This window comes from Nematostella vectensis, chromosome 4, assembly GCF_932526225.1.
Source record: "Nematostella vectensis chromosome 4, jaNemVect1.1, whole genome shotgun sequence".
Lineage (NCBI taxonomy): Eukaryota > Metazoa > Cnidaria > Anthozoa > Actiniaria > Edwardsiidae > Nematostella > Nematostella vectensis.
The window spans coordinates 11,104,169-11,127,152 of record NC_064037.1 but is presented as its reverse complement, the minus strand read 5'-3'; the positions used below and the strand labels follow the sequence as shown (position 1 = coordinate 11,127,152).

Sequence of the window (22,984 nt, the reverse complement as noted above, 5' to 3'; positions counted from 1 at the left end):
CGCAAAATATATCTTTTTAAATTATATCTTTTTTGTTATTTATAGAAATGTCATTGAAATAATGATTAGGTCAAATAGGCGTAGTTTTTTATTACTATTTTCTATCAATTTGGCAAATAAAAAACAGAATTATTAAGAAGAACTAAAATAGTGTTCAGATTGGGATACCTGTGCTTTGTTGTTACCAACGAAAAAGTAAAAGTTGTATAAAAAAAATGTTAGAGTTCGAATGAATGTCGCGTACAAACAAGGAAATACGTAGAAAAATGTTCAACAGTGTAACTTTTATAGTTTCTAGAACTTGATTACTTATTTTAGCCCCGGAGAAGCACAACTACTGAGCGGTTTTGAAGAGATCGCCGTTTAAAATGATGAAACTTTGACAATAGTTTTTCTATGCCTCGTTGTTTGAATCTTTTGCCCGATGTTTGGTCCGGGAAAGAGAAAGCTGTCAGCTGTCTGCGAAGAATCGGAGACTTTACAATGCAAACGACAATTCGATATCAAGAATGGAAGCAATTTTATGACCTTTGAGGAAAGCGGCGGAAATTCCTTAAAAGACGAATACCAAGACATGGAATTACGAGATTCACTGCTGGACGGTGCTTTACACGATTCCGATGGCTCAACTAATGACGTTGTAATCGACGAACCAATCCTTTGTGCTGAGAAACCGACTGAAGATAGAATAGTTATCAAAAGTAAGTAATGTTTTGTTATCGTTGCCGTCTTTACGGCGATATAACACATGTTTTTTTTTACAAATACTGTTTTGTTTTGATGTATAAAGGATGTTTCAAAATATTTGTTTCAATCTTGGAATATACCCTTCCCCCCAACCCACCCACACACCACCTGCTGTTCTTTGCCAAACACTGCTGATCTTCGCCAACCCTACTTATGCACCTAGATTTCTAGTTTACATATAGTCTGTTCATTTCTAGTGAACGGCAAACTGCCAAATCTATCCCTACCTGATGGCTGGCTGGCCTTAAACCATCGCAGCGGTGGTATCATCTATCTACACCGTCCCACCAGAGTATGTACATGGTCTCGCCCATATCACATTGGATCTGGCAGCGTCAGGGTAAGCATATATTTATGTTATTTTGAGGTGAAATTATCATTTTTCTTATATGTTTTCAGAGGAAGATCTAGCTTTTAACTGAAGGGGGGTTTGGCAACCTGCTAAGCTCTCTCCCTAGATTCACTACTGATTTTCTAGGAGAGTGTGGGCAGCTGCACACAGGAGTGGATTTCCTAAAGGGGGGGGCAAAGCAAGTGTTTCAAGGAGGGGGCCGGGATTTGTTGTTCTTCCGTGGATTTCCTTCTATTTCTTGTTATTTTAAGCCAAATATCTGAAAAAAGGGGGGGCCCACCACTAGATCTGCCCCTGCTTTCATCCTACCACAACCGCTATTTTCCCATCTGCCCCTCTTCCCCTCCCCTCCCTCTGTCATCTCCCTTGCCACTAGTTTCCCAGTTGCGTTGGGCGTAGGTTCTAACTGTGTAAGAACATTGCCCCACCCGTCTGTGGAGGAGACTATCTTACCACTAGCTATGACCCTTCCTTTCCCGGGCTATACATAAAACCACTTTTTTTGTGTATCTAAGCAGTTCCTTGTTACATCTATTTTACAGAAACATGATATCCCTGCTGCAGCAATTCCGTGCTTTCATCAGATGAGATCTCTTGCTTGTCAATCCCCTGAGGACTCTGGACTTCCCCCAGATAAGGACAATGTGCTAACAACTCTAAATACAACATGGAATGAAAACAATGGCTCAACTGATGATAAAGTGGAGGATTTTTCATGTGTTAGCCCTACTGAGACAAAATCTCCTGAGAGAGAAGAGTTATGTGCACTAGAAGAAGCATCTCCATGCCCTGACAGAACAAAGGTTTCATCAGCTGTGGATAATTCATCTTATGAAATGAAAATCAAAGATACATGTGCCCTCAACAAGCAATCACAATTTAAATACAATGTTTTCAGCAAGTCTGGTATAGAACTCATTGATGGAGACACTCTGCATTCATATCTCTCAAATATTTTTGAGTTTCAAAATGTTACACATGAACAAGAACAGAACCTTTGCTGCTCCTCATCTCAAATGAATATCAGTGAAACGGAAGTTCCTGCTATACTTGAATCTTTGCCGTACTCATTCAAAGGGGTGGATGTCAACAATAAGCAACCCAAAGAATGGGTTATCAATCCTGGCGGCAAAACACCTGTTGCCATTTTACATGAGTATGCCCAAAGAGAACTGAAGGTTAAGCCAGAGTATTCGCACACAGAGGGAAATAATGCTGCCACACCTTTTGTGGCTGAGGTCCGCATTTCTGGTATGGTATATGGGAAGGGAGAGGGGGCAAGCAAGAGATTAGCCAAGCAACATGCTGCAGAAACTGCTCTGGAGGTTTTGATTCCTGAGGTTTTCAACAAGATTTCTAACCATGAGATAACCTCCGAGGAGCACCAGGTTAGCAGTAACATACATGAACTTTTTCAGTAACAAAAATGCTAATGCTAAAGGGATGACATGACACATTCAGGGTGTTAAGCCCAGTCTACACTAACAATTTTTAGTTGACAATTTTTGTGACAATTTTTATTTGCTAAGTGTAGATGGAGCAAAGTCAGCAATTTTTATGTTGCAGCTATAGTTGTCCAAAAGCTAGCAGGATTGCTTTTTCTTGGCAATTAAAAATTGTCACACATGAAAAATTGCTGTAGATGCCAACAAATAAAGTTGTCAACTAAAAATGGTTAGTGTAGATGGTGCATATGGATGGCATAACACATTCAGATGCAAATGGATGGTGTGACTCATTCAGTATAACTGTATATGGATGGCATAACACATTCAGTGTATTAATGTATGCATATGGATGGTGTAACACATTCAGTGTATTAATGTATGCATATGTTAGTGTAGATGGGGCATATGGATGGCATAACACATTCAAATGCAAATGGATGGTGTGACTAATTCAGTATAACTGTATATGGATGGCATAACACATTCAGTGTATTAATGTATGCATATGGATGGTGTAACACATTCAGTGTATTAATGTATGCATATGGATGATGTATCACATTCAGTGCATTAATGTATATGCATATGGATGGTGTAACACATTCAGTATGTTAATGTATGCATATGGATGGCATAACACATTAAGTGTGTTAATGTATGTATATGGATGCCAGATAATGCATTCAGTTTGTAAATGTTTATATATGGATGGTGTAACACATTCAGTGTGTAAATGTATGCATATGGATGGCAAAACACATCCAGTCTGTTTATGTATACATATTGATGGTGTGACACATTCAGTATGTAATGTATGCTAATGCTCTATGGTAGGGGGTTAATATGGTTGGGAAAGCTGTGGTTGTATGCCGAGGAACAGTTCTCATTTTTGTTGACTTTGCAGATATTTGACAAGCTCAAGATTGATGATTCCAAGGTGTTTGAGGTTACAACAAAATCAGGATCCTTGAGTCCATATCACATTCTACAGGAATGTTTGAAAAGGTATGTTACACCATAAACACGACTGGCGATATTCTATATGCTGCAGTTACCATCTCTCTTTCATAATTATGACCTCTAAAGAATTTATATGTGATAATTTTATTTTGATGTGTTGTCTCAGAAATCAAGGCGTATACCAGTCTACTATTGACTTTAAGATGAAACCAGAACCGGACCAACGGCAACACACCTATGAGATCACGTGCGCAGGTCACACGGCCACGGTAAGATCAGGTGCTTAAGAGCCCACGACCGATTTTTTATGCTGGGCACACGACTTCACTAAGTTCGCATGCGAATAACACACAACTTAGGTAAGAACACGTGCAAAAGAGACATGACCACGGAAAGGACACGTGCGCAGGGCTCACGGCCTCGGTAGGATCACGTGCGCAGGGCACATGTCTTCGGTAAGATCACGTGCGCAGGGCACACGAAAGATCGACGACTTCAGAAAGATCACATGCGCAGAGAACACGACTAAGGTAAGATCACGTGTACAGGACAAACTGCCGTGGTAAAATCACGTGCTTAGAGTCGTGTGCACAGGACACTGCTTCGGACCGATAGAAGTATCACATGCGAAGAGCAGACGACTTCTGTAAGATCCCATGCGCAGAGCGCACGGCTTGGGTAAGATCACGTGCACAAGACACACAACCTCGGAGAAATCACGTGTATAGGACACATTAATGGGCACAAAAGGTACAAAGACATTCACGTTGTTATTAACTATACGCCAAGGGCGTAACAAGAAATCTTTGTGTTGCGCCCTTTTCAATCAACGCAACTATGTATCACTTTAATTTTTAGGGATTCTGTAAAAACAAGAAAATCGGGAGGCAGCTCGCCGCTCAAGCCATACTAAAGGTACGATATCCTCATATTCACGAAATTTAGAAATGACCGTTACACCCCATGTCTCATGTCGTATTTTGATAACAGAAATTGCATCCACACATCAAGACGTGGGGTGCTCTGCTGCGGATATATTCTGAACGACCCTCATCTGTAGTAAAAAAGGTGGGATAAAAGTATTATCGACCTTACCTTGGAACATCCTCGGGTACCCAGGGCGTCGCGGTCAGCGTAACGAGGCGCGATAAAAAGGCGGCGAAGGGGGGGAGGGGACGGGAGAGAAGAGAAAGGAGGGGGAAGACGTCTTGACCTCGACGCCATGGGTTCCTGAGAATGACGTACAAATGGCTCAATGACAGTGCGTATAATACCATTGGTGATCGATTACCGCTTTTGTTTTTGCTCATTCAGGCCAGCGTTCTCATTGGACGCAAGGGCGACACATGTTAAAATTTTTACGCTCTTGTGTTTAAGTGGGAACCTTGAAACCTATCCTCATGCAAGACGCACACACAACAAAACACCATGACCATACTATCGTACGATTACAGAGCCCACCCGAGGATCAGCTGCTAACAAGACCGCACGCCCTGTCTGCGGGCGCACCTCGTGGTCAGCTGCTGCTTGAACGCCTCAAAGAGGAAATGCGCAAGCTGCCTCCACACCAAGACGAGGTAAATGTGACGCCATGTTGCTGAACAAGGCTCCGGTATCTATACTTACCGAGCAGTCCATATATCTTTACTGACTAACTATCTTCCTTTGGGTTCCTAATACGGCCAGGGGGGGGGGGGGGGGCTTAACAGCTGTGGCATGTGCGGGTGCAATTTTGATGGCTTGTTTCAAACCGGAACTACAACCATATTTATGTGTCTTTAGTCCGTGTGTTTTTTTTTTGCGCACTGCTTGATCTTTTCAACTCGTAGCAAAAAGTTACGTCTGGTACTGATGTCACGCAACCTATTCTAGCGATGTGTACGCCACACACTAGTATCACACTTGATCATGTCTCGCTTTTCGCTATAGAAACGCTATCATTGTTAACACTTTTTTTGTTTATTTCAGGTTCCAGTTGCGATGAACAGAAAATAAGGTTTCAATTCCTGCAAAGATTTATTGCTAGATTCCATATCCAGAGGGATCGAAAGAAACATCTCAAATCTTTCAGATTCGTACATTTGGGGGGGGGGATAGGGCATCCCCCAGCCACCTTCTGTAACCTCTTGTTTTAGTGAGTCGCGCAATGGTATTTATTTTATTTTATTTTTGAATTATTACTTCTTAGATAACAAGTTTGTTCATAATCGTGTTTTAACAATTCTCCATTTTATATATCTCTCCGATTTTTATACTCTGCACAGCAGTATCAAGGTTTTTTTCTTTGCATGTATCCACTCGCATGATCCGGGACACGCCCTTGTTTCTCAATATATATATTCGTGAATTTTGAATTAGATTTTTAAGCTTAGAATTTAAAAGCATAATCATATTTTAAAGAATAGTATTAACTGAATCTTTGTATTGTAAAATATATATATATATAATATTTATAAGCTCTCTGAGGGTCGGGGATCAAATTCAGGCAATTTAATTGCTTTTTACGATCCATTCATCTTATATATTCATGAATTATTCTTGAACCCTATGGTCAAATTCTTTTTTATAGTTGAATAGACTTATATGCTATTAGTTGGCGAAAAAGCCATTTATCGAATTCCACTTTTCAACCATTGAATTCCACGAAAAATCTACTCTGACCAAGAAGAGCGCACATAAATTTGACTATAGGATTCCAAGCATAGAAAACATCTAAAGCTTGTGTTTTAAACCATACCTTTTCACTGTTTGAATGAATTAGAATCACCTTGATTAAGATACCCACCCACATGTACTTTTCGGGTGCTAAGTGTCCATTCTCGGAAACCCGGGGATGGCCTATTTAAGGCCTTTTTACGGACGACCCCTATTTTCGGGCACATTGAAATCAAAACAGCCAAATATGAATTATTCTTGAATCCTATAGTCAAATTCTTTTTTTTTTATTGTTGAATAGACTAATATGCTATTAGTTGGCGAAAAAGCCATTTATTGAATTCCAACCATTGAATTCCACAAAAAGTCTACTCTGTCCAAGAAGAGCACACATAAATTTGACTATAGGAGTCCAAGCATAGAAAATATCTGAAGCTTGTGTTTTAAACCACCTCTTCACTGTTTGAATAAATTAGAATTATTATTTTGATTAAGATACCCAAATGTATTTTCGGGTGCTAAGTGTCCATTCTCGGAAACCCGGGGATACTTTCCCGGGCCTGTACCCGGTAGGGGGGTGCTTTTGCATCCCATCACAGCGGCCGAAAGTTACTCTGGCATATCATCAATCCATAAGTCGGACTGTTTTGTAGACAAATCCGAAATAAACGTCCCATGGAGATACTGAAAAGGCAAAAAACCCTTTTTGTTCTTTTGGGAGTGGTAAGATTTTTATCAGAAAACTCAGTCCCCCACCACCACCACCGCCGCCACCACCCAGAAAAATTGGGGTCCACTTTTTCGGATTTCATCTCCCCCCCCCCCCCCCCCCAAGAAAAATCCTGAGTACGGGCATGTTTCCTCTAACGTTCTAACGATTCACTTGCGAGAATGAGACGCCAGAGGAAAATATTACCCCTGGGTTTCCGAGGATGCTAAGTGCCCTTAATTGTGTAATCTGTTAAAAGGCCATGTACCGTAATTTGAATGTGTAAAATAAAGTCTTTCAGTACGTAAAAAGGTTTCTATTTCTTCCCCTATTCCTTATATATAAGGCTAAGCAGAAATAAATCAATATTCCCCTTTCCTTTAAATTTTCATCGAGAGAACGAAATAGGAGACGCTTAGGAGAAAATTGTACAAAGCCCCCATCCCGTCGCGCGCACTGTAAAAGTCTGTACTCCATCCATCCATCCATCCATCCATCCATCCATCCATCCATCCATCCATCCATCCATCCATCCATCCATCTACCTATCTAATCCAGCTTTCTTCGATAAAGTTTGGCTACTAATCGTTTTTGCAAGTGTCAATCCCTTCCGTAATAACGTGCCACCGTCCTCCAAGAAACCGACTATTTGTGAAACAGGAGGTAACTATTTTCTCCTTTCTTGTGGCTTGTTGGTTGATCATTTTTTTTTTTCCTCTGAATTTTTTTTCTGAGGGGTACCAGAGCATCTGAGTTTGGTTGCTAAGTGGCACTGCGCATGCGCGCGATAAGCGCGCTTCCTCCAAATCGTGAGGAGTGTTTGTTTTGGAGCGGAGTTGAGAGTCTACTGCACTATAACCCGGCTTATGACCTCTCATGTAGCTCAATAGTACTACAAGAGGCTCACATAGTATCAAATTATCACCATGCATATCGTACAGGCCCCATATTCGACGGGTTCGACCCCAAGAGACAATTTTCCGCAGCCGGTCTTACCGGCTGAAAACATGGCTCCCTCTGCAGAAGGCAACGTGAAAATATTGAACGTTGTGTAAGTTGGCGCATGGTTTGATTGATTTATACAACCTTGTAAAGGGTATTTGTACTGTGTTTAGTTATCACTTTGATTTGTACATTCATAGGGAGACCAGTTCTGAAGTTATGTGTTGTCGTTTCAACTTGGACGGAAGTCTTATAGCCGTTGGTCTTGCTAATGGGACGATCAAAGTAAGTAGAATCGTAACCCCTATAAGATGTCAGACCAAGACAAGTTTATGCCGCAAACAGGGCCATGTCGAGGGTTATCGACAGTTCGTGCTCGGTTCTTGTCAAAAACAATAACTCTCTTTCCCTTTTTTCTTAGAGAGGTGTTAGTGCATGGAATTCACAAACTCACTTCATGATGTATTCCCATCGATAAGTCTCTACATAATTTCCTTCAGGTATATTTAGCAGAAAATGGGAATTGTGTTTATAGTCTTCACGACCAAGAAACCTTAAACAGTCATTTGCCTGTGACTTGTTTGCGATGGAAGGCTGCTGGCGCAAATGAGGATTTCGGAAACATTCTGTTAGCAACTTGTAAGTTTTATGGTTCCGGTGTTTATTGTAAAACTTTTTTTAATTGATTGAAGTTATTATTTACCTCCATGGGATAGTAAAAAGCACACTTCTTAAAAATCTTTAAAAAAAACGGGTGAAAGATGGTTTCCAAGATAATGTTCTTTTCTCATACACCTTTATAAAATGCCTAATTTTATTTTTACATTTTGTAAATATGCCTGTCATATTTAAAGAGGTAATCTATTTCATTTAAAAGTTTTTATATAACATTTCATAAGAATATGTTTTTCAAAGCTTTTAATTAACTTTTAGAATAAACCGGATCAAATGGAAAAATGGAACATGCTAATATAAAAAATATTTGTTTTATGGATTTTATCTTTTGAAGTATACAACAAAGAAATGTTTAGTTTCCATATTTGTTTTAAACACTTTTATTTATGTTTTGATATTTGAATATAAAATAATACTATATTGATAAAAAATGTAGAGAGGACACATTTTTTTTCATTTTTTTATCCCCCTGTTAGTATACCTTAACTATTGGGTCCTTCTGAGTGCACAATGACCTACAGATCAATTAAAAGGTTTTTTATCTTGTCATGCAAAATCTTGACATGAATACTAAAATTACACCCACACAAAGACAACATTTCATAGCAAGTTAGTCTCTGTGATATTAATTTCATTTACTATATTTTTTTCAAATGTGTTTTAAATAAAAACAATGCTCAAAAATCAACCTTGTGTGGGACACATTCTGATAATAAGTGCCTTTAGCTATATTATGCTAACAAATGCTAATTAATAAAAGAATATGGCTTCCAAGGTGAAATACCGCCCACACTAAAATGTGTATTGTAAGCCACAGAACAAACTGATTGGTTTATTTCCCACCAAAACATCACATTTGCTACATACCCTATTGTTTTCAGTGTGTTTTCTTTCTCATGAAAGTTCATCCTTCGAAAGTTCATCCGTAGAAACCCATTTTTTTCTCATTATTGTGTGAAAACCCTCGAGTTTCAGGGGAAGTTAGGAATTAGGCTGTCTGCCATTTTGTTGCTCAGCTACTATGTGAACAAATACAATGTATTTCAATGAGTACAGCATAAGATCTGGCCCTCAGGGGTCCTTTCTATTTCTTATTTGGACTCCCATCTTTTAGGAGTTGCAGTCAAACCATTCTTAGAGCTATCTGGGAGAAATGTTGTTTTTAAATCCGCCATTTATAGGAGGATACAAATCAAAGAGTCTAAAACAAGCAACAGCAATTATGATTTATTATTCTTGACTTGCAATGTCTAAGTGTATGTTTTTTCTGTCTTAATAGCTATTTTGATGGCAGGATTATTTTGTATCATAGTAGTAGTAGTTTTTCAGACTGGCATTCCTGTTACTTTTAATTGAAAGAAGAACTCTTATCCCCCATGTATGTACCATTACTCAGATGTAATATCGAATCTCTGATAAATCTTCCTGTAATTTTTTTTGCAATATGACCTCAAACTTTCTATTTTTATTTTATTTGTAGAAATGTTTAGATAATTTTTTGTTGTGTGTGGTATTTTGTCTAATCCTTAGCCTCAAAAGTGAACCTTTATAATATCTTGGGGGGGGGGTGGTGCAGATGCCCTCCCCCCTGAGTATCGGTACCTGCATTTTTGTGATCCTTCTTTAAATACATAGTGGTGGCAACAGCAAGGCTTTGTTTATCTTGGCTCAGGCATATCAGGGAATCCAGCTGTTATGTCTTATAAGCCATAGTTTGAAAGCTGGAAATCTCTTTATGATTCATAAGGATGGATATATTAAATTCATTGAAATTTCGGCTGAATGTGTAATTTTTATTTGTGCTACAAATATTCATATCACTAAAAATATATGCTGAAAAGTAGGGCCTTAGAGGGCCCCCTATTTTGGAGACCTATATTTGGGAGTTTAAAAATTTCCAGAGCTCCTCCTCAATATCTTCCCCCTCACCCCCTTGGGGTGTTTAATGGATACCTCCTAAACATTGATGATGATGTGTTTTTATGGATCTCCTGTGTCACATTGTTTATTGATTGAGGTCATTTGGAAGACAACATGTTAAATATCCATGTACTGAATTAAGCGTTGAATTATAGAAAAATTTTTTTTTATTAATAGATGCAGATGGATGTGTGAAGCACTGGCACGCCTCTACAAGCAAATGCCTCTCGACTCAAAAGGAAGGACGCCAAGTGTTAGCCTGCTCTATCAATTTCTCTGCTGATAGATTTGTGACGTCTGGCTCAGACACTAAGATCTTTCTATATGACGAGAAAACAAAACAAACTGTCAGTACATTTCAGCCAAGGTAATACATGTAACAAGCCCATATCATGCAAATCCCTCGTAATCAGCTATCATACCCAACCTCTTAGGCAATACTTAGCAAGTCAAAGTTATTAAGCTATAATCTCCTTCAGAATTATATATGGTATTACATCTTTGAATAATGATGTGTAAGTGATTGGATTAATGATATTGACTAAAAAACACAGATCACATTAACATATGTTTTTAATACTTGAGAATTGTAGTTAATCAACTTCTACTAGTAGTCTTGTTGAAGCAATGATGTTAATAAGCTACCTAGGTAATAACTATAAATAAATTAGCAAGGTAGCAAAATATAATATAATAGTACAGCATAATAGTAGTTATAATGTAAGTCTTAGTTTGTTTTTGCTACATTACACATTCTAGCAAAGAAGCTTATCATGTTTTTTTTTTTTACTTGGGAGTGTTATAACTCAGTGCTTTTTACTTGCAAATTGATTTCTTGTTTCAAGATATCAGCTTTATTTTCAAGGTCCCTAGGCATAGAAAGAAGGAGAGTCTTTTGTCTTGACTGCCAAAAGCCCAGTTATTAAAATTTCTAGCATAAAAAAGAAATACAATGGTTGTCATTTAGACTTGTGCTCATTCAAAGCATTTCTCTTTCAGCACATCCCACCTTGTGATGGATGGCCACATGAGTAGGGTATTCTCGGTACAGTTTGTACCGGGAGAGGACCATGTGTTTCTCTCTGGTGGCTGGGATGATACTGTACAGGTACACCATTCCTTAAAGCCAGTGGTTTTGTAGGCTATGAAAACCCATGCATGTGAATTAAATCCGTTTGAATCATGCTGAAATTCAATCCATCCTACAATAAAATTGACTCAATTATATTTCTACGATATCAAACAATGCTGGGTAAGTTATATTTTTCAAAATGATGGGAGTTCTTAACATTCAAAACAAAAACAAAAGGTTCTTCCCCTACGTTAAAGTCTTGTAACTCAGCATGGTTTTGCTTTTAAGATAAATCCTTTGTTCGAAAAAAAACATATTCTGTTATTATATTTGTGTGTTATGAGCATCCATGAATCAAGGCACTATGCCTTTCCTATTTTTGATAGTGGTATTGTTCAGTTTTCATATCCAGAAAAGAGGTCTTTCAGTAGTACTGTAACTCTAGCTGGTGTCATTAAAATTTTCAATTTGATCTTTCAGTACTGGGACACAAGAGTTGACGCCAAACATTCTATAAGGTAAAGAACAATCTGTATTGCTATATGTGCCTTCTTTCCTCTATCAACATGCACTGCCAGGAGTGGTTCCGTGGGCTCAATATCACAACCCCTTTAAACACCCTGCTCTGGTATAAAAGACTGGCCCAAATAGTGTCAGCAGACTCATTTCTTACTGTGATGGGAACTCTTTACCTTAACAAACACTACAGTTTACCTTGTGGGATAAAAATAAGGAAGAGTAATTCTAGACAATGTTTTCAATGCTAATAAATGGCAAAGGTGAACCATAAGAAAGGGGGGGTCTTATGTATTTTATTCCAGGACCTTATGTTCAAACAAAAATGATGATGTATGCTAGATAGCTGTCATTCCAACAGCTCTTCTTTTTATCTTGTATTTTCAGGAAGATTTTTGGTCCTCACATTTGTGGTGATGCCTTGGACATCCACCCCATGAATTTCAATATCCTAACTGGGTCATGGCGTAAGGATGACACCCTTCAGATCTGGGACTATGGTAGTGGCAAGATGATCAAGAGCATTCAACACGACTACAACTCATCCATGGTATGACAGCCTGCTTGACTTCCACACCCAATTAAGTCAAGTCTGAGTTTTACTACAAACTTTGCCTGCCAGATGCATACCAATAGGTGCACAGGGGACTTATAAAAGTGACTATTGGAAAAGTGTTTGGCTATAATATTGTTGTGACTGAGTGGTATATGGATGCGTGATATCTTTGTGCCTATATATATACATGTTAACATATTTACTGTGCTATGTGTACAGTGGTTTGTGTTCAGGGACGGCTCTGATGACATCATATTGACTGTGTTGTATGTGTGTTAAGCTGTTCAGGGACGGCTCTGATGACATCATATTGACTGTGGTTTGTTTGTTAAGCTGTTCAGGGACAGGGCTCTGATGACATCATATTGACTGTGTGGTTTGTTTGTTAAGCTGTTCAGGGACAGGGCTCTGATGACATCATATTGACTGTGTGGTTTGTTTGTTAAGCTGTTCAGGGATAGGGCTCTGATGACATCATATTGACTGTGGTTTGTTTGTTAAGCTGTTCAGGGACAGGACTCTGATGACATCATATTGACTGTGTTGTATGTGTGTTAAGCTGTTCAGGGACAGGGCTCTGATGACATCATATTGACTGTGGTTTGTTTGTTAAGCTGTTCAGGGACAGGGCTCTGATGACATCATATTGACTGTGGTTTGTTTGTTAAGCTGTTCAGGGACAGGGCTCTGATGACATCATATTGACTGTGTGGTATGTGTGTTAAGCTGTTCAGGGACAGGGCTCTGATGACATCATTGACTGTGTTGTATGTGTGTTAAGCTGTTCAGGGACAGGGCTCTGATGACATCATATTGACTGTGTTGTATGTGTGTTAAGCTGTTAAGGGACAGGGCTCTGATGACATCATATTGACTGTGTTGTATGTGTGTTAAGCTGTTCAGGGACGGCTCTAATGACATCATATTGACTGTGGTTTGTTTGTTAAGCTGTTCAGGGACAGGGCTCTGATGACATCATATTGACTGTGTGGTTTGTTTGTTAAGCTGTTCAGGGACAGGGCTCTGATGACATCATATTTACTGTGTTGTATGTGTGTTAAGCTGTTCAGGGACAGGGCTCTGATGACATCATATTGACTGTGTGGTATGTGTGTTAAGCTGTTCAGGGACAGGGCTCTGATGACATCATATTGACTGTGTGGTTTGTTTGTTAAGCTGTTCAGGGACAGGGTTCTGATGACATCATATTTACTGTGTTGTATGTGTGTTAAGCTGTTCAGGGACAGGGCTCTGATGACATCATATTGACTGTGGTATGTGTGTTAAGCTGTTCAGGGACAGGGCTCTGATGACATCATATTGACTGTGTTGTATGTGTGTTAAGCTGTTCAGGGACAGGGCTCTGATGACATCATATTGACTGTGTTGTATGTGTGTTAAGCTGTTCAGGGATAGGGCTCTGATGACATCATATTGACTGTGTTGTATGTGTGTTAAGCTGTTCAGGGACAGAGCTCTGATGACATCATATTGACTGTGTGGTTTGTTTGTTAAGCTGTTCAGGGATAGGGCTCTGATGACATCATATTGACTGTGTTGTATGTGTGTTAAGCTGTTCAGGGACAGGGCTCTGATGACATCATATTGACTGTGTTGTATGTGTGTTAAGCTGTTCAGGGATAGGGCTCTGATGACATCATATTGACTGTGGTTTGTTTGTTAAGCTGTTCAGGGACAGGGCTCTGATGACATCATATTGACTGTGTTGTATGTGTGTTAAGCTGTTCAGGGACAGGGCTCTGATGACATCATATTGACTGTGTTGTATGTGTGTTAAGCTGTACAGTGTGCAGTGGCAGGGCTCAGAGGGCATCATAGCTGGTGGTAGCGACAACAACATGATGAGACTAATCGACCAGGCTACATATCACGTAGGTGTTGGCTTTTACTTGCTTTATCTTGCTCGTTCTCTGGATCACTTATTTCTTCATAAATGATATAATCACTTAGGCACAGCCACTTTTTTTCCCGCTCACTCGGTTTCTCGCTTGCTCTTTTAATTGTACGCCCTCTTGAACACTTTTTTCCACACTCACTCATTTACTCCTTTGCTTCCGCCAAAACTGGTTGACCGATTTCGCAAAATCGGTGCCTCTTTTGGTACGAATGGGTGTAAACCTGTTAACCTCTTGTCAGCCACGCCCATCTTTCCCTTTCACACCCCCCCCCCCCCCCCCGAACCAACATTGGAGGTGGTGGGGGGGGATAATTGTGTGGCGCACATGATTGCTAGACATGGGATTTTGTGAAGGTATAGCTTAACTGGTTAAGGGGTCAACTAGTTTTGGCTCGGATTGCAGCCAGTTTCTTCCCATCTCACTTAGTCAACCGTTGCTTAGTCATGTATGCGCTGAAATCCCATCAATCAACATCAGGCTTTTTTTTCTCTCACTATTGTTATCTACCTCGCCAGACTCTGGGCCGAGTGGTTGACCTCCCACGTGCCGTGTACACCGTGGACCACGCCAGACGCTCTCCTCATCCCATCATGGCTGCTGGCACAGATAACTTTATTTACTTCTCCAAGCGGATATAATACCAGTACAGAGAATAACTGAGAAACAGTGGAGTCAAGTCCAAGTTAGCGGAGAGTTTCTAATTATCCAAGTAGAAATGACTGGAAATTGCCTTGAAGGGAAACTAAAAGTACTTCGTAGCATAAAGTTTGTACGTTACTTTCACATTGACAACTTGCCCCTGTTTCTCTGCAGTGTGAATGCTCCATAAGTTATTCAACTCTGCCTGAAGCTTGCTCTACATTAGCGAAAGAAACGGAGACAGAGAAGGCAGTGAAGACATAAGAGCTTATGTCTGTCTGCAAGTTAACACGAAGGGGATGCAAATGGGGGAAAGGCGCCGTCCCATTACTTCACCGCTTCATACGCTTTCGTCTCCTTCTCTCAGTAAGCACCTTACGCCTTCGCACTAGCTTCCTTCGCTAGTGTACACAGCACTTCAGAGGTTTTGAGTGTGTGTGTGGAATGCAATGGTTAGCTAATGGTTGGCATTTTTAATTCATAAAGCTATTTTCTTTGGTTTGTAAATACCTTTGCTCAGTTAGCGCGTTATTCAATTTGTACATAGGCAGAAAGCTATGGTCTTGTTGTATATCGTAATTCTGTCCGGACAAAAATCGGATATTAATCTGAGAAATTAAAAGCAGAAAATGTGTCCACGAGTATCTATCCTACTATATCAGAACTAGAGGCGTGTGCGCTGTGCAAATATTTGTTAGCAAAGTAAATTTTATTTATTTTTGTGGGTTTTAATGACACCATTAATTAAAGCGAGTACAATTGGTCATAAGTAATTGACGTAATTTTTTTATAAATGGAGTTAAAAATGCATGATAGCCATTAGTTTTGCTGCTAGCAAGAAATCTCGATAACCGTAGAGTTTCGTAGGACACGGGCTCTGATTTCTTCCCCAAATCTGCTAATTTATTCACTATCAGATCTTATGCTCCAAAAAAGCTCTTATCTTTTGTTTCCCATCATTTTTCACCTCTGATAATCTGATTTATTGTTGTGGTCAAATATCAGGATTAATTCCAAATTCTCCATAAATTTCGACAATAATGGCAAAGAATAATGTTCACTAGATGATTCTTAATGCTGCTAAGAAGGAGCACAGCAGAAACCTCAGCAGGATAAGGGGTATAAAGCAATAACATAATTAACAACGTAACCTTGCACTTAGTACGGAGAGCTTTCTAGAAACGCCTTAGCAACTCAAGAATAGACTCCATTCATCAACAAACTGACAGGTAATGTGACTTTTCAATAAGAGGTTTTGGTGTTTAGGTATTTAGCTCTAATTTTGCCCATTTAGGGGTTAGGCTTTGAGAGCATTTAGAGTACTTTCTGTTAGCCCAAAACATCTAACAGGTTTATACCATTTCGCGCGCGAACGACAAACTCGCCAGAACCGACGACAAACTTTCAACCAAAGGTATATTAGATTTTTAATGAAATGTGTTCTGTGGATTCTTTCTCGTTTTGATTGCAGGGTTTTATGATCCTAGAATATCATTTACAAATCCTTCACGGCTCAGTGAACCATGAGAATAATTATGTTAAATTTCTAGCAAGTGTAGCGATATATGTATTTTTTTCATATTTAATGCGTTGTCGCACGTGATAAAAAGTATCGCTTATGTTCGCCTTTTTTATTCATTCAGTATAATTTTTTGACAGTCTTAAATAAGGGAGTATCCACTGAGGTTTTTTTTTCAAAGACGAAAAAATTGAGAATCTCAAAGTTGATTTGTAAGACACTTGTCTTTTTTCTAATAGTTTGCTTTTCGCCAATAAACTCTTTTTTATAAGGACGTCTAATTTTCAGTTGAGGCTGGACCGTTCTTATTTTTGGGGCATTTTAACGCTGAATATGTTCTTAACGATGTTCTTAAATTTTAGTGTTATAAGAATAATATAATACCCAATGAATTATTAGGAAAAAATTATACTAATGATTAATAGCAAAAATAATGTTGTTACTATGAGCACAATTTGATTTTGCATTTTAGAACGCATCAGGAGTAAAAAACAATTTTTTTTCTGCCATCCGAGCCTCGGCATGTTCTTAGTGTGTTCTTAAAGTTTGGTTAAAACTCAGGCTGGACGTTCTTATGAAAAAAGAGTGTAGTGACATTAATATTCTGTGACGATAAATTGTTTGTTAGCATCTACACCCCAGGCTCCCTCGCCTATTGCGATAATAATCACTTTTATGGACTCGAAAATGACCTTGATGTTAAATTTAGCTGTTCTGTGATAAGCTAAAGATTTCATTTTTCCCATTTTCGTGGTCAAACTCTCTAACAAAAGATGTAACAAATGCAAACACACTTACGAATCTAAGAAATGAGAAATGTATTTTTACATGGATATTCTATCTTTTTCAACTACATTTTTTGTTATTGATTAATGTAGAAATTGATTTTTCACTGAAGAAGACTTTTCTTTCCACCATAGCCAAAAAGACAGGCGCCTAAAATGTTATCTTTTTTACCAAGGATTTCTAAGTATTTCTTTTCTCATAATAATTTGATTTATGAGAAGAATCAAATTGATATTAGTGCTGAGTTATAAATGAACAAAACTCCTCAAATTATGAAATAATTGTTGTAAGAAGAGTATTTTATTTTGCCACAAACACCACTCGATTTTGAAATTTAACTGTATCGATTAAAAAAGGTAGAATGGAGTTCTGACATCGTTAATTAATAAATCGACGTATTTTGGATTAACGCTAACAGCCTTTTAGCTTCTTAGTGCGTTTCACATTTTCATCCTTTCATCGCATATATCTTTAGTGATAATCCCCAAAAGAGCTTGTGCAAATATTTTTCTGGAAACATAAAGCTGTAGGACCACACCTGTGTGGAAAACAAGATAGATTAATTATTGATTCAGGTCTCAATGATTCCGTTTTTGTTGCGATACATAGCGACAATAGTCATTACAACTATCGGGCTTTCAATTTACTGAATTTAAAACGAATATTGTTTGTATAACCACAGTGTAATAGCTCCGTAAAACGATGCGATTTTGAGATAATCTTGATGTTTACATACTAGAGTTGCTCCGAGTTTCCGTCCATGACATAATTTCTTGGATATGAAACGTTATTCAAACAAACGCCAAACTTCCCATGTACAAATCCCTACGAAAACTACGGCTAACAAAGCCATGACATGTGGTTTTCCTCAAACAAATCACCCGAGGCCGTCTCGTTTGATTTATTGTGCTCAGCCTACTATCAAAAAACATCATGTGTTTCGAAATAACAATCCAAACATAAAACCACCAAACAAAGTCTTCATCAGGGCTTTATTTAATTGATTGACTGTTTCCAGCGGCTCTGAGATTTCCATCATTTTAGTTGCTCGTTGAGTTTTAGTACTCTTCGCCAGAAGCAGCATTCCTGATTTAGCTTTTGCCACCTTATCTCCTTCAATAAGAACAGTTTTGATAGTGCCCTCAACAAACGGAAGGCGAGAGCCTTTTGCCTGTCTTCATTCGGCATATTCAAACACATAACTTATCTCATGATTTTATCTGCTTTATTGAAACTTTCAGCTGGTTTAGAAATCTCAAAAGATTTATTTATCACCCAATCACTACTCACGCTCAAGATAATTCATGGCTAAGAAGAACTGGTAGTTCAAATTTTCTTTAATTCAGTCGCGCTTTTCTCAAGAAGTATCAAGAAAACGAAATCATTTTTTGAGGGTAAGTTTAAGTTTACTTCTTTTTTTCGTTTTTTTTTTGTAAATATCCTTTATAGGAAGTCGAATATTTTTCATGGTTGGACATCGGTTCTCTTTTTTTCAATTTCTATGGACAACGCTTGAGTTAGGGAAATTTTCTGATCGAAGGTTTCTAACATTGTGACTGTACGAATACCGCCAGTCTTCACGAGTAGTCTCTCTTTTTGGCTTCCGTTTATTTCATGTTTTTTTTTGTCTGAATTGCTTTCAAATTCACGATATTTTTTTCTCTAACGAGACATCCCAAACACAAACCATCACTTGTTTGCGGAAAAATGATTTATCATCGTAAGTCGAGGTATTTTTAGTATGCACCCTGATCGTTCTTCGGTTTACTTTAGCAATGCTGCTCAAGTGAACTTGAGAAGTTCTGGTATCTTCTCGAGGTTTTTTTTTAAAGAGAGTATTTTTTACTTTTTAACATATTCTCCCCTGTGTCGCCCATACCTAAATTTCGTAATCTTTTAGAAAAGTTATATATCCAGGCATCGCCTGCTCTTGTTATTGATATATATTAGAGTATCCACTCTTATAAAAAGCTATGTCTGAAAAAATGAAATACCCCATCAAAATGCACCATGCATTTTAGCGGACTCGTTCGAAGCTCAAAATTCAAATGACGATAGCCAGAGAACCAAACTTTAGCTGCTGGCTTTCGGGCTAACACAGCGCAACAGCTTGTAATTTCATTTTGATCACGATAACTAATATTGTGACTTTGAAAAGCAAAGAAGACGGAATTTTCAGAATGACACAAACCATACCCAATCCAAATCACTGAAAAAAGCCAAAACAAAAAAAAAAACGAAAAAAAAAATACGCAAATGGCAAGACATTCATTGATTAATTGATTCATTCATTCATTAATCCATTCATTACAGAAGAAGTATCCCGATAACTTGAACCCTTGATAAGTCAACACCCCGCTACTCGAAATTTTTTTTTTTAGATTCCTTTTTATACATCGATAACTCGAACTCTCGAAGTGGAGCTCCGTTGAAGGATCGAGTAATATGTCTTGCCAAAGGCCAAAACTCTTTTTACAATATCGTTCTTTTGCGTTGATACAAAACAGAGGCCTCAAGCCTCCAGAATGCTCCATGCCTCCCCGTACAATATTGATGATGATGTCATTCTGATTTCCTTGAGAATGCCCGCAGATGTGCGCGGGTTCGGGTCAATGGAGTTGGTGGTCGCGGGAGGTCGCTCGTTGCCGTGGTGCGTGCTAAGCCCAACGTCTATCATCACAACTGACGAATACTGTTTGAAATAAATCCTCGTAATAATTGTGGGGTAACTAATAGGCTGATTGGTAAATCTACAGGAGCCTCCGAAGAAAATTGAGAAAAGCTAATGCTGATAGAAGTTAATGTTACTGCGGAAACCTTAGTGAGTGTAATGCTTTACAGATATTTTACGTAGCAGCAATATAATACCAGAATCTCTTTAAATCATTCAGTTCTGTATTTTTAACCCCCTAACAAAGGATACTATTTAAATCGAAAGAAAGATTGAAAAGTCCCATTCTCTCGTCTTTTTTTCACTAGAACAAGCCTACTGTTTTCCCTACATGAGTTTCATTTTAATCAGACCGTGCAGCCAATAAATCAACGACACACAAGCCCTTAAGATACAACTAAGCACGCAATATCCCTGGCCCGTTTAAAGTGATGTCGCCATTGGATAAAGTGGTTTGGGAGGATATATCGTCCAAAAGCTTGTCCCGCTAAGCCCCCACCGCAGTAACATATCCCAATTTTAGTGGCGTATTGATTGCATTATCATCTTTGATTTACTATAAGTCGGTGGAAAAAAAATCTTCTCTAGCACTAACCGCAATGCGACATATTCTAGTCCAACAATCTCTTTCCCTTATTTGCAATTGAGACGGAAGAAAGTGATTACGACGATACGCCACGAAGCAAATATAAATTGCCTTTGATGAGTGGGTCTTGTATTGTTTAACAACGCAGGAGAGGTCTTGTAGCTTGTTAAACGCCAATTTAAATATACTGGCGTCGTGAGGGTTCAACCTAATCGTGTTATTTTCCCACATCCCGCCTGTGTTTTCTTTGTGAGTATAAATACTACACGTAAGGTGTTGATTTGTCACTAAATCTCAACTTGGCTTGCAGTGCAGTGAATCTGAGGCCGAGGCAAGATGGACTTCAAGCTTGTCATATGCGTCGTGGTTCTGCTGATTGCTGCCTCTGTGGTAGAGTCTCGATCAAAACACCAATCAAAATACAAGACCAAGAATCTACGTCTGAGTCTAAGAAACATGGTAAGTTTTCCAGGAAAATATGCGTGTGCACGTGTTCATGGCATAAGTGGGCTGGACATTTGGTTATACTTTCCAAGTAAACTTCCTAAAGCAAAAATACGTTTTACTAAGAAAATATATCGCTACCACCAAGTAAAACTAAACTGAAACGGACAACTTTTTGCTTTCAGTTTTATTCGTTCCCCACAGGCGGTCAAGTAACATAAGGATTGAAAGACTTTATGAAATCATGTAACATGCTGTAAATTTCTATTAGTGTCCAATTAATCATTGATGCTATTTTTTCTTATTACCGCAGTCTTTTTACATTCAATCCGCTTGTTTTATTTTATTACCACATTCTACCAGCGCATGTAAGCTGACAGTAACTTTGAGCTGCCTCTGGTGCAGGCATAGCAAGGCGTAAGTTACTTGATGACATTATCTTCGCTACTCGCGCGATTATATTTTACTCGCAGTGGCAGTTTGTTTCGTATTCTAAAATTACAGTAATACAGTATATATTCATCTACTTATTTATTCTTGCTTGTATTTATCTATAAAAATAGCACTGACAAGTGGCAAGAGCTGGGATAAATATACATGGGGGTAGAAGGCAGTAAAAATTCTAACAGCCTATAAAAAGATCCGCAGCTTTTAAAATAGATTTTATAAATGCAGCGAGCAGAAGGTACGAATGTCCTTTTGTTTGTATGAATCAGGCGAAAAGAGAAGAGCGATGTGATTGGGTTGGCACTAAAGATTGCCAACATGACGGCGAATGCATCGCGACCTGTGATGGGTATCAGTTGATTTGCTACGGGGGTAGATGCGACATCGACAACCCTGGACAACCTTACCGGAAGACCCTTGCAAAGCAGGAGAAACGGGAGGAGCGATGTGATTGGGTTGGCACTAAAGATTGCTCTGATGATCTCGAATGCGCGGCAACCTGTGATGGTTATTCGTTGCTATGCTACGGAGGCAAATGCGACATCGATAATCCTAGCCAACCTTACAGGAAGTCCTTGTCACGTGCCGGCCTCAGACATTGACGCCATGGAGTATGAACAATACCGGGATATCTAATTTGTATAAGACGAAAGGGAAATAAAAAAAATAAAAATTACAATGCTTGATTTTAAGAGAATATTGCCTTTGCAAGCTCGGCTTATGAGCTGTCGCCCTCACCACCTCCATTACCATAATCGTTGTTACCACTTTCACCATCATCATCTTCATTACCATAATCACCTTCATCACCATCACATCACCATTGCTATTATTCAATAACCAATACTACTTTATCACCATTATCCAATCCCTGTCACCACCACCACCGTATAACCATCACCATCTTCCAATAACCATCATCATATCACAACCGTATCGCCACAGGGGCGGATCCAGGTTTTCAAAATGGGGGGTGGATGATGGCCGGATAGACGGCTTGTAACTGATCCAGCGATTCTTGGTAGGTCATAACATAGATCTTACAATACTTCACGCTGAATTGGATTTGTCGCGTCAGCAAAAAGCAGGTAAAGGAACATGGATATTACCTCCCGTCCCACAGACATTTATCTTCTACAAACAGTGTGACTTACAATGTGACTTACAAAGTGACTTACAATATTTTTTACTCAAACATGAGGGTGGATATCCACGCAATCCACCCCTTTGTATCCGCCCAAGCGCCATCATCATCTAATAACTATCACCACTATCGTATCAGTAGTCTACTTAGCAGCCACTAAAAGCCCTAAAAGCGGCTGCTTAGCATACTATCGTATCAGCAGCATCACCACCGTATCACCATCATCGCCACCGTATCACCATCATCACCACCGTATCACCATCATCCAATCACTATC

At 38.9% G+C, this 22,984-nt stretch overlaps 2 protein-coding genes across 2 annotated transcripts; both read left to right on the top strand.

The window, feature by feature from the left end:
* The first annotated feature begins 46 nt into the window (after positions 1-46).
* On the top strand, positions 47-7,182 carry LOC5516523 (microprocessor complex subunit DGCR8). Its single transcript, XM_032386385.2, has 9 exons — positions 47-701; positions 945-1,087; positions 1,642-2,487; positions 3,452-3,552; positions 3,674-3,776; positions 4,366-4,422; positions 4,498-4,575; positions 4,962-5,084; positions 5,476-7,182. The coding sequence occupies exons 1-9, from the start codon at positions 425-427 to the stop codon at positions 5,500-5,502; spliced, it is 1,755 nt and encodes a 584-aa protein (XP_032242276.2). The 5' UTR covers positions 47-424; the 3' UTR covers positions 5,503-7,182.
* Positions 7,183-7,652: 470 nt separating this feature from the next.
* LOC5516542 (WD repeat-containing protein tag-125) lies at positions 7,653-22,239 on the top strand. Its single transcript, XM_001636610.3, has 11 exons — positions 7,653-7,922; positions 8,014-8,098; positions 8,314-8,452; positions 10,586-10,775; positions 11,408-11,516; positions 11,961-11,998; positions 12,384-12,546; positions 14,352-14,444; positions 14,987-16,339; positions 20,983-21,131; positions 21,833-22,239. The coding sequence occupies exons 1-9, from the start codon at positions 7,798-7,800 to the stop codon at positions 15,107-15,109; spliced, it is 1,065 nt and encodes a 354-aa protein (XP_001636660.3). The 5' UTR covers positions 7,653-7,797; the 3' UTR covers positions 15,110-16,339; positions 20,983-21,131; positions 21,833-22,239.
* The last annotated feature ends 745 nt before the right edge of the window (positions 22,240-22,984 follow it).